Source organism: Aricia agestis, chromosome 18 (assembly GCF_905147365.1).
Source record: "Aricia agestis chromosome 18, ilAriAges1.1, whole genome shotgun sequence".
Lineage (NCBI taxonomy): Eukaryota > Metazoa > Arthropoda > Insecta > Lepidoptera > Lycaenidae > Aricia > Aricia agestis.
Window position 1 is genome coordinate 8,088,946 of NC_056423.1, and position 13,290 is coordinate 8,102,235.

Consider the following 13,290-nt stretch of genomic DNA (forward strand, 5'->3'; position numbering starts at 1 on the left):
AACTCCTTAAAATGACAAGAACCAAATCCTAAGAGAGTTGCATGGAAGTGGAATTGCTAATGTTGATGAATTAATGTTATATAAAGCACTTCAGTTTATTGCCATTAGCGTTAGAGCCCTCGAGTGAATTCCCTTATTATTTGTTTGAGAGAGTGATACTTGAGGTTGAGTATAAAATCACGTAGCTTTAGAATTTTTATTCATTTTCTGTCTATTAATAAGAAAGGAAATTTTAACTATTATTTTGTAGATTTTTTAATTTCATTTGCAAGAGCATAGTTTAACTTAATGATTGAAATAATTACAAATCTACTCTTCTATTAAAAAAATAAAATCTACTATTAAAAAAACTATTCACATAAATTAATTTAGTAGAATAAATACTTACATATTTAGAAATTTTCTCCTAATAAAATAACAAATTTTGCAGGATGCAGACAGTGGTTAATAAAATATTAATTATTATACAAATATTTAAAATCTGGAGGTTTGGTTGTCTTTCGAGACTATGGCAAGTATGACTTAGCCCAGTTGCGCTTAAAAAAAGGGAAGTGTGTATCAGATAGCTTCTATGCCGAGGTGAGTGGTGACAATACATTACTTCTTTACACAAGAATAAATATCGAACCTATTCAAAACAGCTGGATTTTCTAAGGAGCAAAATTTGAGAGACTATCAGTATTATTTTTAGACGTTAGTATCACAAATCACAGAATTAAAAAAAAAATTCCACCACCAATTCCATAGCTTATCGACATCGATATCGTCACTCTACATCCCTATAATGAATGTCGTTAGTATTCCATATAAAGTGTGGCGCTCCGGATTCGGTTGTGCCGTATATGGCACAGTTCCTCTTTGTAATAAAGCTATCACACTACATAGGAACTGCATACTTCATAGGCCTATAATATGCGCCATAACTATATGTGTCTAGTTCCTGTAACATAGAATAATACACAAAACAACTAAAAATGTATAAATAGGTAATTAATAATACTTCTCATTTTTGTAAAAAAAAAAACCACGAAAATCGTGGTTGGATGAAGGAAGCTTCGTCTAAACTCTAAAGATTACGAAGCGTAGCCATTACTGCATCAATAAGTATTTAATCCAGCTGATCTCAAAATGTGCCCTGGCGCCCCGGGGCTCAGCTCCGCAAAGGCCAAAGGTACGAGAGTGATACATAAATTGTTTTTAGAAATGTCATCACACACAAGCATAGAGAGTGGAGACATCAGACAATACATTCGAAGATAAAAGTCAAAACATTCCTTTTTGGGGCTTCGTCAAGAATGTCACTTCTAAGGGTTTATTCAAACCGCAACGCGACGCGTAGATGCATTTCTAAATTTGTATAGATTTGACAGATTTCAATTGCGTCAGAGACGTCTTGCGAATCTGTCAAATCAACCCATCTCATGAAATCTGTCAAATTTGTACAAATTAAGAAATGCATCTACGCGTCGCTTTGCGGACTGCGGTCAGAATTGACCCTTAAAGGGGTGCCGCTGCCAAAAAAGTTTGAGAACTGCTGATTTAATCTATTGATTGCTCAGTCGAATTCGAAGACACTTAGCCAGTAGCCTCTGGGTGACCTTGGAAAGGTCGTGGTCGCTTGTCCTCTATATTTTGGAGATTAATTAGTACGTGCCGTCTGCCTCGTTCGTCTTATCAGAGATTATTCTTATATCTAGACTAGATGTCCCGCGCGGCTTCGCCCGCGTAAATTAGAAATTTTACAGAATCCGTAGGTACATTTTCCCATAAAAAATATTTCCCCCGTTTTTCCCACATTTTCCTGAGTTTCTTCTGTCGTATTAGTCTTAGAGTAATAATATAATATAACCTTCTCGATAAATGATGAGTCTTACTCGATAAATGATCTATCTAACACTGAGATAAGTTTTTAAATCGGACCTGTAGTTTCTGAGATTGACGCGTTCAAGCAATCATACTCTTTAGGTTTATAATATTAGGTAGATATAGATTTTTTTTAATTATCGCTTGACAAACTCGAGTCTCGATCTAAAAGACTATGATATGGTAGTGATGATGATGATGATGATGATGAAGAATGTAATTTGCATAGTAGCATATGCTTTCTGTTCTTAAAACAACGCCGAAACTCCCAAACTTGTATCTATAAAGAATCAGGAATTCTCTCAGCACCTTCCGAACCACAGTATACCAGGTATATCTCGGTGCAAAATCTTACTTGTTGGTAGCATATGCTTAGAATACTTCTCACGAAACCGAAGTCACCATATGTTTCCCTATAAGTTTTGAGGAGTTCCCTCGATTACTTATGGATCCTTCATCAGATCATCACTTTTCTGAATATAATACCAAATTGGGATGATACCCTATATACCAAAAGAAAAATTTTGAAAATCGGTTAACCAACGGCGGAGTAATCGTTGAATATAAGAAAACGAACATAACACCTCCCCCATTTTGAAAGTCGGTTAAAATTGTAGCCTATGTGTTATTTATTTAATATTTTAATCAGCACATGAATTGAATAACAAAATTTTTTTCAAATTAATCGTAGCACCATCTGTCAGGACAAACTAAAATTGAAATAGAATAATATTGAATGCGATGATAGCGCCGTCCGCCGGATCTAATGTAAAACATTCCAAAATCAACAACTCCTTATAAATAAGAAATTAATTGAAAAAACATTTTCCAGTAGACCAAACTGTAAATCTAAACCATTCTCGAATCTCCACGAACACACACAAAAAATTTCATCAAAATTGGCCAAGATAAGATAAATCCGTTCAGCCGTTCTCGAGTTTTAGCGAGACTAACGAACAGCAATTGATTTTTATATATATAGATTTATCTTTCGATTTCTATATAGTCTTATTAAAAAAATAATCGGACAGAGTAACAACTTAAGTTAGCTAAAATAAAAAAATAATCGGACAGAGTAACAACTGAAGTTAGCTAAAATTGTGTTTATTTATGTACTATGTATTTTGAGACTATGCAATTTTGTCGCGTTCGCGATTCACTTTTACTTTTGTTGAGTTTCAGAACGCGATATTAGGTCCTCCAACGCGCACGCGAATTTGAACTTTATGCAGCGGTAATAAATTACAAATTGACTCTCCATTTTATTTAGAAAACGTTTGTATGGGAAATAGAAAAATGCTGTTTTGAGGATTTTCCCGGCAATTATTCGAATTTTTCTCACCTTTTAAACCTTCCCTAGACCTCCACGAATAATTCAAGACCAAGATAAGATAAATCCGTTCAGCCGTTCTCGAGTTTTAGCGAGACTAACGAACAGCAATTGATTTTTATATATATAGATTTAATACTAACAAATTGACTTTTCTGATATGTGGTCAATGACATTTCTTTTCCGTTTATTAGCATGGGAGTTGGGACTAAACGACGTGATGTACACTGGCTAATTTTTACTAAATCGTATACTTAATATGAATATTACATAATAATATAATATTATGTGTGCTTCATAAAGATTTTCTATAACATTTTTATAACTTCACCGCCGAAATTATCGAATGCAAATTGAATAAGTTCCCTGTTACCTGGAAAATGAGGTCTTATTAAAAAGTGGCTGTGAGTTGTGACCTACGGACGGACATGACGTCATAAGGACCATTGCTGCGTAACCCTAATAAAATATCTTTTAACCCAATAAATAACTGTAAAATTTGGCATACTTACCCTTTAATATTTATAAATATTAAAGGGTAAGTAATTCATTATGGATATTAGATTGCTGCCTTCACAGGTTGTAAAAGTCGTGATATACATAATAATAGCTCCCCACACCGGTTTCGGTGACGGTAGCCGGTTTCATGAAACCAGGTCAGCTACGCAGAAGCTGTGTGTGCGCATTTAACAGTACACAAGAGCAGACAGCAGTATCTTCTTTTACTCTTGTAAGTTGTAACCCAGCTGCCCAGTGGGGCAGATGACCGATACAACTGGCAAAAGATCAGGTGTGAGACGGACAGACAGTATTTTAGGTTTTTGGTTAGAATAACCAAACTTGGAAACAGCATTTTTGCACATTGTTTCGACGCAGGAATCGAACTCGTGACATTTTTACGTGGGAGAGCCATGCTTCGGCACGAATGGGCCGGCTCGACCGGAGAAATACCACGTTCTCACAGAAAACCGGCGTGAAACAGCGCTTGCGCCATGTGTTTCGCCGAGTGATTGAGTTTACCGGAGGCTCAATCCCCTACCCTATTCCCTTCCTTACCCTCCCCTATTCCCTTCCCTTCCCATCCCTACCCTCCCCTATTATACTATTCCCTTTTAAAAGGCCGGCAACGCACCTGCACCTCTTCTGATGCTGCGAGTGTCCATGGGCGACGGTAGTTGCTTTCCATCAGGTGACCCGTTTGCTCGTTTGCCCCCTTATTTTATAAAAAAAAACCTAGCTTTAAACCTTTGGACGAAGACGAGTGATGTAGGTAGTACCATCGAAGAAATTGATTCATAGGCAGAAGGCAGACCTACGTCATTTGGTCGGGTTACTTCAATTCAATGCTAACCGTGATTTTTCGGCTGAGTTTGACGCCAAGCGACCATTTTACGTAGGTCCGCAATCTGCCTATGAATCAATAACTTATCCGATAGTACAGTAAAAGAACACAGACATAGATCAAGGTAGATACCGCATGTCGCTGCATTTGTATGAAAACGAGCGTGTCACTTTTTTCCTACCACTGTGACGTACCGATGATAAGAAACGTGGCCATTATCAAGGCCAACGTTTCTATTTGAATTTTTACAGCTCAATACGGCACTTTTAGGCATTTAGGCATTTTTAAAATTCCGATCCGATTCCGTCCGATTCCGATAGCAGACTAAGGAACAGACTTTCGAAAGACGAGCATTGCTCGTCGTTTGGGAACGCGATATGGCACGCGAAGTATGTACACATGCGGTATCTATCTTGATCTATGGACTATGTCTGTGGTAAAGAAGCTTTTCTTCGCTGCATAATTTCTTTGTCTCTGGCCATGTTGATCGTACGTGATGGAAATAACTTGGGTTCGCCAACCGCTCCAACATGTGACTCATAAGTACTTACTCATGAGTCATCTTCATAAGGAACCACTACTATACAGGTCACAGGTGTACAGTGTTGTCAGGTGACCACACCGCTTTCTGTTACTACTAATAATTGTCTTTCTGTCCCGAAGGAACATGTTTTATTTAAATATTTCATGGTGGAGCCGTTTTTCTAACGCCTGCTGTGGTAAACCACATTTCCATTCATACCATTTTGACCTTTAATAATATAAAGATGAATAACTTTGAAATTATTTTTATGTAAACTTTGTAACTTGTAAGATTTCTCTTAACTTGTAGTAATTGGTCCTTGCCCCCTTGGTTTTCTCCCACTCTCCTCGGTCCTTACATTTTCAAGATACACTATCATGTGTAATGTGTAGGACGTAGGTATCTTAAAAATATAAGGAACGAGGAGAAGTTCGACGTTTGTTTAAGATACACTATCATCTTTCCTCTTGTATTTTGTAGTCTTTAGGGTTCTATTAAGGCATATTAAGGACGCTATCACAAAAATTATGTTAAAAATTAGCAGGTCAGTACGAATATCGACGTTAAGGATATTAAAATAACATTAAATATCAGCGCGCCTTGTACAGTGGCGGTTACGACGCTCGACGCTTTCTTGATAGGGCGAAAATGTATGAAGAAATTTGAGAGCGTTTCTTATTTTTTTTTTCTTATAAATGGAAAATTTATTTATTTTTATATAAAATATTTAGCTTTTCGTATAGGGGACTAAATAAGCAACAATTTTTTTGTATATTTATTTTCCTTACTTCCTTGCTATAATGGTACCTAATCAGACCCCATTTTTTTTATATTTTACGATTATTGTGATGGTTAAAACGTATTTTATGTGAAAATTTTGTATGCGGCTATAACATTTTTATGGTATAGACGTGGAGATAAATATATTATCTTTCATTGGAAACCAAAATATCCTCGCAGTGTGACTCCTAATTCTTTAAAATGGTACCGGAAAGTCGCTGATATTTGTGAAAAAATGTGACGGATCATTCTCATACCATAATATTATGTTAAAGGGGCTTAAAATTCCAACGCCTTACTAATATTAATAAAAAGACACTGTCTCTAATTTCTAAACAGAATCTTCTGTACTTATAGACTTTTAAGTTACATAAAACATGTGTATTGTCCTTGCCTTTCGTTAGGACAAATCACAATTAACATGTTATTATTAAAATAAAAGATCTGCTATCTATTTCATTAGATTCAATAGAGGATTTTTATCCAAACCGTTGAAAACAACTGGCTTTGTATTCGCTCTCGACTGAGGAAAACTACATTCCTTCCTCAGCTGATTGACTCACTCCGCTGTAACATCTTCATCTCAAAATTAACATCCACTTGTTACAATGTTTTAGGGCCAGGTATCAGTTTGTTTGTTCACATCTAACACCTGATTTTAAATTAACAATTACTTATTAGGTAGGTATACAAAAATATTGTGGTGGTGTTTAAATATTTCGTAGTAAAGTTTTGTGCAGGAACCTAGGTAATTATTATTTTAAGCTGAAAAATAACTCAAACATGTTATTTTTATATGACAAAATTATTTTGGTATTATCTACGTATGTATAAGAATTTCGATGGCACCCGGCCCCGTAGGGTGTAACAGACGTACATACGCATAGACACACTTTCGGTTTATGTTAAGTTGATTCATAGTTGAGGGTCAGTATTTAAGAGTGACCTCCGGCGGAGGTTGTCACCGTCAATGTCGTATCCATTACTGACCGTGTATTGTTACCCCCGCGTCATTATACGGCAATCAGCAGTGTGTAGCGTTTTCATCGTTATCATCATCACTTTTAGGTCTTTTCTTAAAGCTACATTCCTTCCTTCCTTCGCTTCATTGCTCAAGTTGGCCGAATCAACGAAATCTTGAGTATGTTATAACATCAGTCTTACATATAAGTTAGAGCTGTCCAGTAAATTTTATTGCCCCTTCTTCAACTTCGTTTCGGGGGAGCCATATCTACATTTTCCGGGATAAAAACTCCCCTATACCTATCCTTTTCTGGCATTCAAAGTGTATTCTAAATATAAAAATTTCATTAAAATACATGCGAGCAAAAAGGTACTTACACGTCTTTAACATGAGATTTATCTCATGTTAAAGACGTGTATTATTTAGGATTCCCCAAAATGTGATGTCAGTGCCGGCTTGCTGTTGTTTATCCGCTTTGAGAATCCAAAATCGGTCGTGACCTGAGAGCTGAGACCTATCAATTAATTTACTGTAAATGCGCTATTCTTTTATTTCCTACATCTTTAAATATTACCTGCAATTTATTTTCTTGTTCCATCATGATTGTGCAAGAGCCAAGGGTACGGATGCGGAATTCCGCATCATCCTTTGCCAAATACAGTCACGACTTAGCTCAGTCTCCGAGACTATAATGATAAAGATTGTTGATAAGATCTAGAGATAGGGTTGAAGGTTATTCTAGTACCTAGATCTAAAGATGAGTCTTTTCATTTCTATCTGGGGGCACGGAAGTGCTCCAACCAAGACACGCTAAAAATAACCATCTCTACTAATATCGGCTCTTGAAGTTATTTTTGTATTTATTTTAGCTATCTTCCTTTTTGCACGCATACGACACATCTTTTATAATTAATTATTGACTTTCTGGTATATTATATTATTGTAGGTAGGTATTAGATTCTGGTTTTACTGCTAAAACTCAAACCATACGATTATTAAAAGTAACAAAAAACACAAAATTGTCTTATTACAATGGGCATTGTCCAAAAAAAATCACATGTACTTTTTATATTTTTTTTCGTTAAAATAGGGTATTTTAAGAATATAAATTAAATAATTTTGAAATTCATTGGCTAGTTTTTTCTCAATAAATTTTTAAAGTTTCGCTCTGACGTCATCATCGGCGGACAATTGACCTCTGAGTATATTTTAAATTTCCTTTCAATCTTATTTATAATGGCTGATCCGTCAAATGCAAGTTCTCATTATGTGAAAGCTGATACGAGAAGCTTACCAAAAGTTCGAAACGTAATGTTGGTCGAATGTATTGCTAATTTAACGCCATTGAAGGTCAAACAAAGGTTAAACATATTTGTTCAAAAATATAAGTAACTAATGGGTATTTTTTTCGTTTATGTACAGAAAAACGATCACTGACCTTATTCCTCGAAATGTTTTTGTAATGAGCAAAATTAAAAAAAAATGGACAATCCCCATTGACAGTCATGTAAGATGTACTTAAGTGATTTTTGTGATAGAAGAAAACCCTCGGCGCGGAACGAACAGTTAACTATGTTGTAACGTTTCGGCTGAATCATCTAATGCTTGTTATGTCTAAATTCTGATAATTCAAGTGTTGCTTAAATGCTTACAATAAGACTTTTTGCGAGAGAACCAAAGCATTTGACATCACTTGGTGATGCTGAATTATCTATTTTGAAGTATGTAGGTTAAACAAATCTTCCAGTCAACATATTTTAATAAAGCACAAGCGTTTGATGGAATGTGCTAGTCTTTAAGTATTCAATACTTATTGATTTTGGGCAGTCCATGCGAGGCCTGTTTTTAATAGATTAACGTACGATATGTACACATTATATACTATTGTGTCTATTTATATTATTGCGAACCTTGTGCTAAAATATCCGGCTGCTTCTCGTTCATATCAGCAATGATTGAGAGAGATTTAAATCTAGAGTTTAATTTTTCACCCCGTTGTTGTTCGACGCCAGTTGATCTAATAAGGATTCTATGAGAATGTCAAACTAAGTATCTTTCGTTAACTTTCCAGGGTCATCCGACATGGAGATGCCGTCCTCGCTGCTCCACTCCATACAGAACCAGATGCAGAGCAAGGGCGGATACGAGGTGCCGCATGGGGTTAAGGTAATTATCTAACATTAAATACATTTTGAGATCTGTTTCTATCATAGGACCCGTCTACGGGTCGCCTATGCTTGATTTCTGAGTTTTTGACTGGATTTTATCTATCCCCTAGCGCTATTAATGGGTTAACTTTTTAACGTAAGCTAATCAAAAAGTTTATAGAATAGGCAAACTTTAGTCGTTAATTTGGCATCTTAGCAAAGTTGGCCACTTACTACGGGCCTAGGTGGCGAATTCTTGTAATATGGTCTAATTTCGTTTTTGGAATTTATTTTCACTTATCTGATTACTTTGTCCTGCGTATATTGCAGATGTAGTTTACTCTGTTGTTGTTATCCCATTTTCGAAAATTGCCATCAGATTCTGGTAGACCTATAGTTGTCCTAATTGTATTTTATAAAACTAAAATTTAAAAATGCCTGTAAATAATTAACTCGTTTTCCATTTCAGGTCTACTGATGAGGAAGCCAGCAGAGTGAAAACTGAATCTTGAACTATTTAAGTGTAGTGTAGTCGTAGTTAGGTTGTGTGTTTGTAAATAGACGATATGAGTTACCTAAGAGTATAATATCTGACTGCAGAGAAGTAGAGCAAAATAAAGTTAATATGTTGATTGAATAAAATTGATTGTATGGCATTTTTCTGTAAACCAAATATTATAATGTAATAGTATGCTCATAATTTGTACACTACTCAGGCAGATAAACTGAATATTTAGTAGTTTGTACGGAGTGTTGTCTTTAGAATTATGCCCCTCTACATGTTCGTTATCATGGCGATCCAATAAAGACCAACGTGGAGACTGGAGAGGCAAGATTAAAACAGATTTGATAAGCGTAACAAAATGATATAGAACTTTTTTGTCTAAAATGATCTAAAAGGATTATTGCTAAAATATGTCAATCACACGTAAATTAACATATTTTAGCAATAATCTTGCGTAAAAATGTAAATTTTACCTATTAAAAATTAAAATATAAAAACATATTAGAATACTTTTAAAAGCAATAGCCTTAGAAGCCTTATACATAATATTATGTGTCACATTAAGTCTAGGTACAAAATTATTTTATTTAAAAAATAAAATGCTAGACAAATGCTAGATGAAATTCCTAGACCAAAATATATTACATTTCAAAATTTTATGATTACCTGATCGTTATAAACGTGTAATTTTACTACACATAGGTATTTAATAGATACCTATTATTATGTTTATGCATTAAATATACCTAATTGTGCCACTTTCCGAGGCTATTAAATAAACAATGAAACAGCACATATGGCAAAAATGTTATTCTGTAATTTAAACAATTTGAAGTTAGCAATTTTTGTGCATTCTGTAAACATTTAAACTGCAACTTCAGAAAAATGTTTTGGGTGTGTTTTTGTAAACAAACTATTGTTAAAATTTTGTATTGAAATTATCCAAACTTAGAACATATTTTATTTATTTATATTTACAGGTATAGTTTGTGTGTAGTAGGAATTCTCATAAGCTAAGTGTGTTGTTGTTAGCAGAGGCTGCTTGTGGTTATTGGTTAGTCTACTAGACTAGTTCTTTAATAATGCCGTGAATCATCAGCGTTAAAGTCGAAATGGGTGACGGAAGTTGCTTTCCATCAGGTGACCCGTTTGCTCGTTTGCCCTTTTATTTCTTAAAAAAAAACGTCATTTAGTCGGATCATAATATTGTCACTTCAATGTTAATTGTGATCTGTCGGTTGGGTTTGACATAACGCGACCAAAATACGTAGGTGTCTACCTGCCTAGAAATCAACTTCTCTGATAGTACCTTAAATTTTTCTTGGGTGAAAATTGAGATTATTTGTCTTATACTAAAACTTAAAATTTAATAACATTGTTCTGTGCCTAAAGTACTGGATAGCCAATAGTCAAAAGCAGCCCATCACTTCAGTCTTCGTGCACGAATCGCTTTGCGCATCTGAACGACTGTTTAGTCATTTGTGTAAGTGTCGACAAACCAAGTCCTTCTTGTCGGAACAAGTGCGGTGCTAAGTTTGAGTATTTGTCGAAGCGTAGTCTTGGCGGTGTCGCTCCCGTGGCCCCATAGATAGGCATTGTTATTTTTAGGGCGCTTTTCCTGTCGTGAGTTGTCACCAGCGGGAATCAGGGGGGTGAGCCAAGATCTTTTCTTTGTATCGCTTCTTTATAGAATCGCCGATCAAAATGTATGGAATTGAAAAAGAGGAGTCGAACGTTCATAAGTTATGAAGAAAAGTCATAAGTTCATAACGTCATCAACGCTTATGTCACTTCCATACATTTTGATTGACGATTCTTAAACAAAGCGATAACGAAAAAGTTCTGGCTAAATGGCCTTCCGCATGCGGTTGACAACATGCGGGCAGCAGGCGCGTGGCCAGGAGTATGTTGCAGGAAAAACATCTATAAAACGATATGATGCGGGCAACTTGTACGCGGACGGGATCCGCGCGCGGGCGATGCCACTCATGACAGGAAAAGCTCAAATTTATGATAAAAATGGCCTGTGGCCACAATTACAGTGTTACAAGGATACACAATGAATGCTGCCATTTTGTAAAATCTCTAAAATGCCACTTAGAGCGCTTACAGACGAACGGCACGTGTCGGCGGCACGCGTCAGCGGCAGCCGACGGCAGACGACGGCACATGTCGGCGGCAGTCGGCGGCACGTGTCGGCGGCAGCCGTCGACAGTTTATCATGCTTGCAGTTAAGACGTAGCGCGTAAAGGTAAAGGTCCACAGGTCGGTAACGTACGCAACGGACGTCTCGCATCAAACGGATAATATTTTTTTACAGTACGTCCACTGTATCGGCAGCGTACAGATTACCGACTAGGCAGTATGTTTATCTTCAAATTAGTCCAAACAAAGTTTCTAAGTAAAAATTTCTGCTTCCGACTATTCCATCCACACCCCCTTTTGAGCATTCATTTACTAGGCTATTCGATAATCCGTACGCTGCCGATTCAGCGAAAGTACTGTGAAAAAAATATCCGTTTGATGCGAGACGTCCGTTGCGTATGATACCGACCTGTGGCCGCTTACCTTTAGGCGGTACGTTACAACTGATGGCCTACCACCACCTCTACTAAGCGACACCGTTTGACAGATATGTAATATTACTTTAACGTCAAGCTAGCGATCTTAAAAAAGTTGATATTTCACAGTGAATTTATCAATATTTTGCATTTTTTACTGTTTTTTAGTAAAATTGTATTTAAAAGTGAGTACGGTAATGTTATTGTAATCTTACAACTAAGTTTTCTGGAAACATGATCGTTTTAGGAAAGGTCGTGATAGGTCCCCTGCAAGCGTCATAAACTGTCAACGGCTGCCGTCGGCTGCCGTCGACTGCCGTCAATTGCTGTCAATTACCGTCGACTGCCGCCGGCACGTGCCGCCGACTGCCGTCGACTGCCGCCGACACGTGCCGTTCGTCTGTAAGAGCGCTTAACGTGATAGCGGCGCTATACTGTACTCGGCGAAACATATAGAAAATGACAAGTTTTTGACAAGTCAATGACCGCTACCGCCATGTTTCGCCGAGTTCAGCATACTTGTGATTTACGATCTTGTAAATCCTTGTTTCAATGTATTTACCTTCCAAATATTGTCAAATATCAATAGATTTCTTTTTAGTGTAAGCAATAAAGTCTATTATATATAGCACGTGTAACTAGTTTTTGTAAATTATTATTGTAATTGAAGTAATAAAAGAAGTTATCCAATGGTACCGCTTTGTTTTCATAGCTAAAGCCAGAATCCTAAATTGTGATCTTAAAAAACTGTTATTTTTTATAGATAGGTACGAGGGTACTACCATGAAGTGTTGTGCGATTAAATGGATATACTTATACTTAAATAATCTATAATAAAATTAAAATAAAATAATTAATCGGAACCCTATTGCTAAAAAATTCTAATAATTTTCATAAATTCAAATAATTTTAATTGATGATTAGTATTGAAGTACCAGGAGCTCATAACGTATAAAGAGGTGTTTGCGTTCAATTTTTTCGACCTACCCACTAATTCTAAGATTTTTCTTGTGACTACCCCCAACATTTTGTTTAAATTCTTATGAATTGGAAAATTTAAAGGGGCAACTATGAAGTACCAGGAGCACATAACGTACGAAGAGGTGTTTGCGTTCAATTTTTTGGACCTACTCACAAATTCAAATTTTTTTCTCGTGACTACCCCCAATATTTTGTTTCAATTGATTGAATCCAGGCTTAAATTAGATGCGGAAATGAAAAGTTATTAAATATATTTTATTATTATCAAAATGATCAACCATAAACAACATACAC

General features: G+C 36.0%; 1 protein-coding gene and 1 long non-coding RNA gene across 2 annotated transcripts in view; both read left to right on the plus strand.

The window, feature by feature from the left end:
• Positions 1-9,533, plus strand: part of LOC121736157 (CDC42 small effector protein homolog) — a 52,693-nt gene extending 43,160 nt beyond the window's left edge. Inside the window, exons 3-4 of the mRNA XM_042127242.1 lie at positions 8,874-8,968; positions 9,419-9,533. Of these exons, the coding sequence (XP_041983176.1) occupies positions 8,874-8,968; positions 9,419-9,427 (104 nt within the window). The 3' untranslated portion in view covers positions 9,428-9,533. The remainder of the gene's footprint in view (positions 1-8,873; positions 8,969-9,418) is intronic.
• LOC121736160 overlaps positions 1-13,055 on the plus strand; it is a 326,212-nt gene extending 313,157 nt beyond the window's left edge. The window contains exon 3 of the long non-coding RNA XR_006036982.1: positions 12,973-13,055. This is a non-coding gene — a long non-coding RNA (uncharacterized LOC121736160). The remainder of the gene's footprint in view (positions 1-12,972) is intronic.
• Positions 13,056-13,290: the final 235 nt, after the last annotated feature.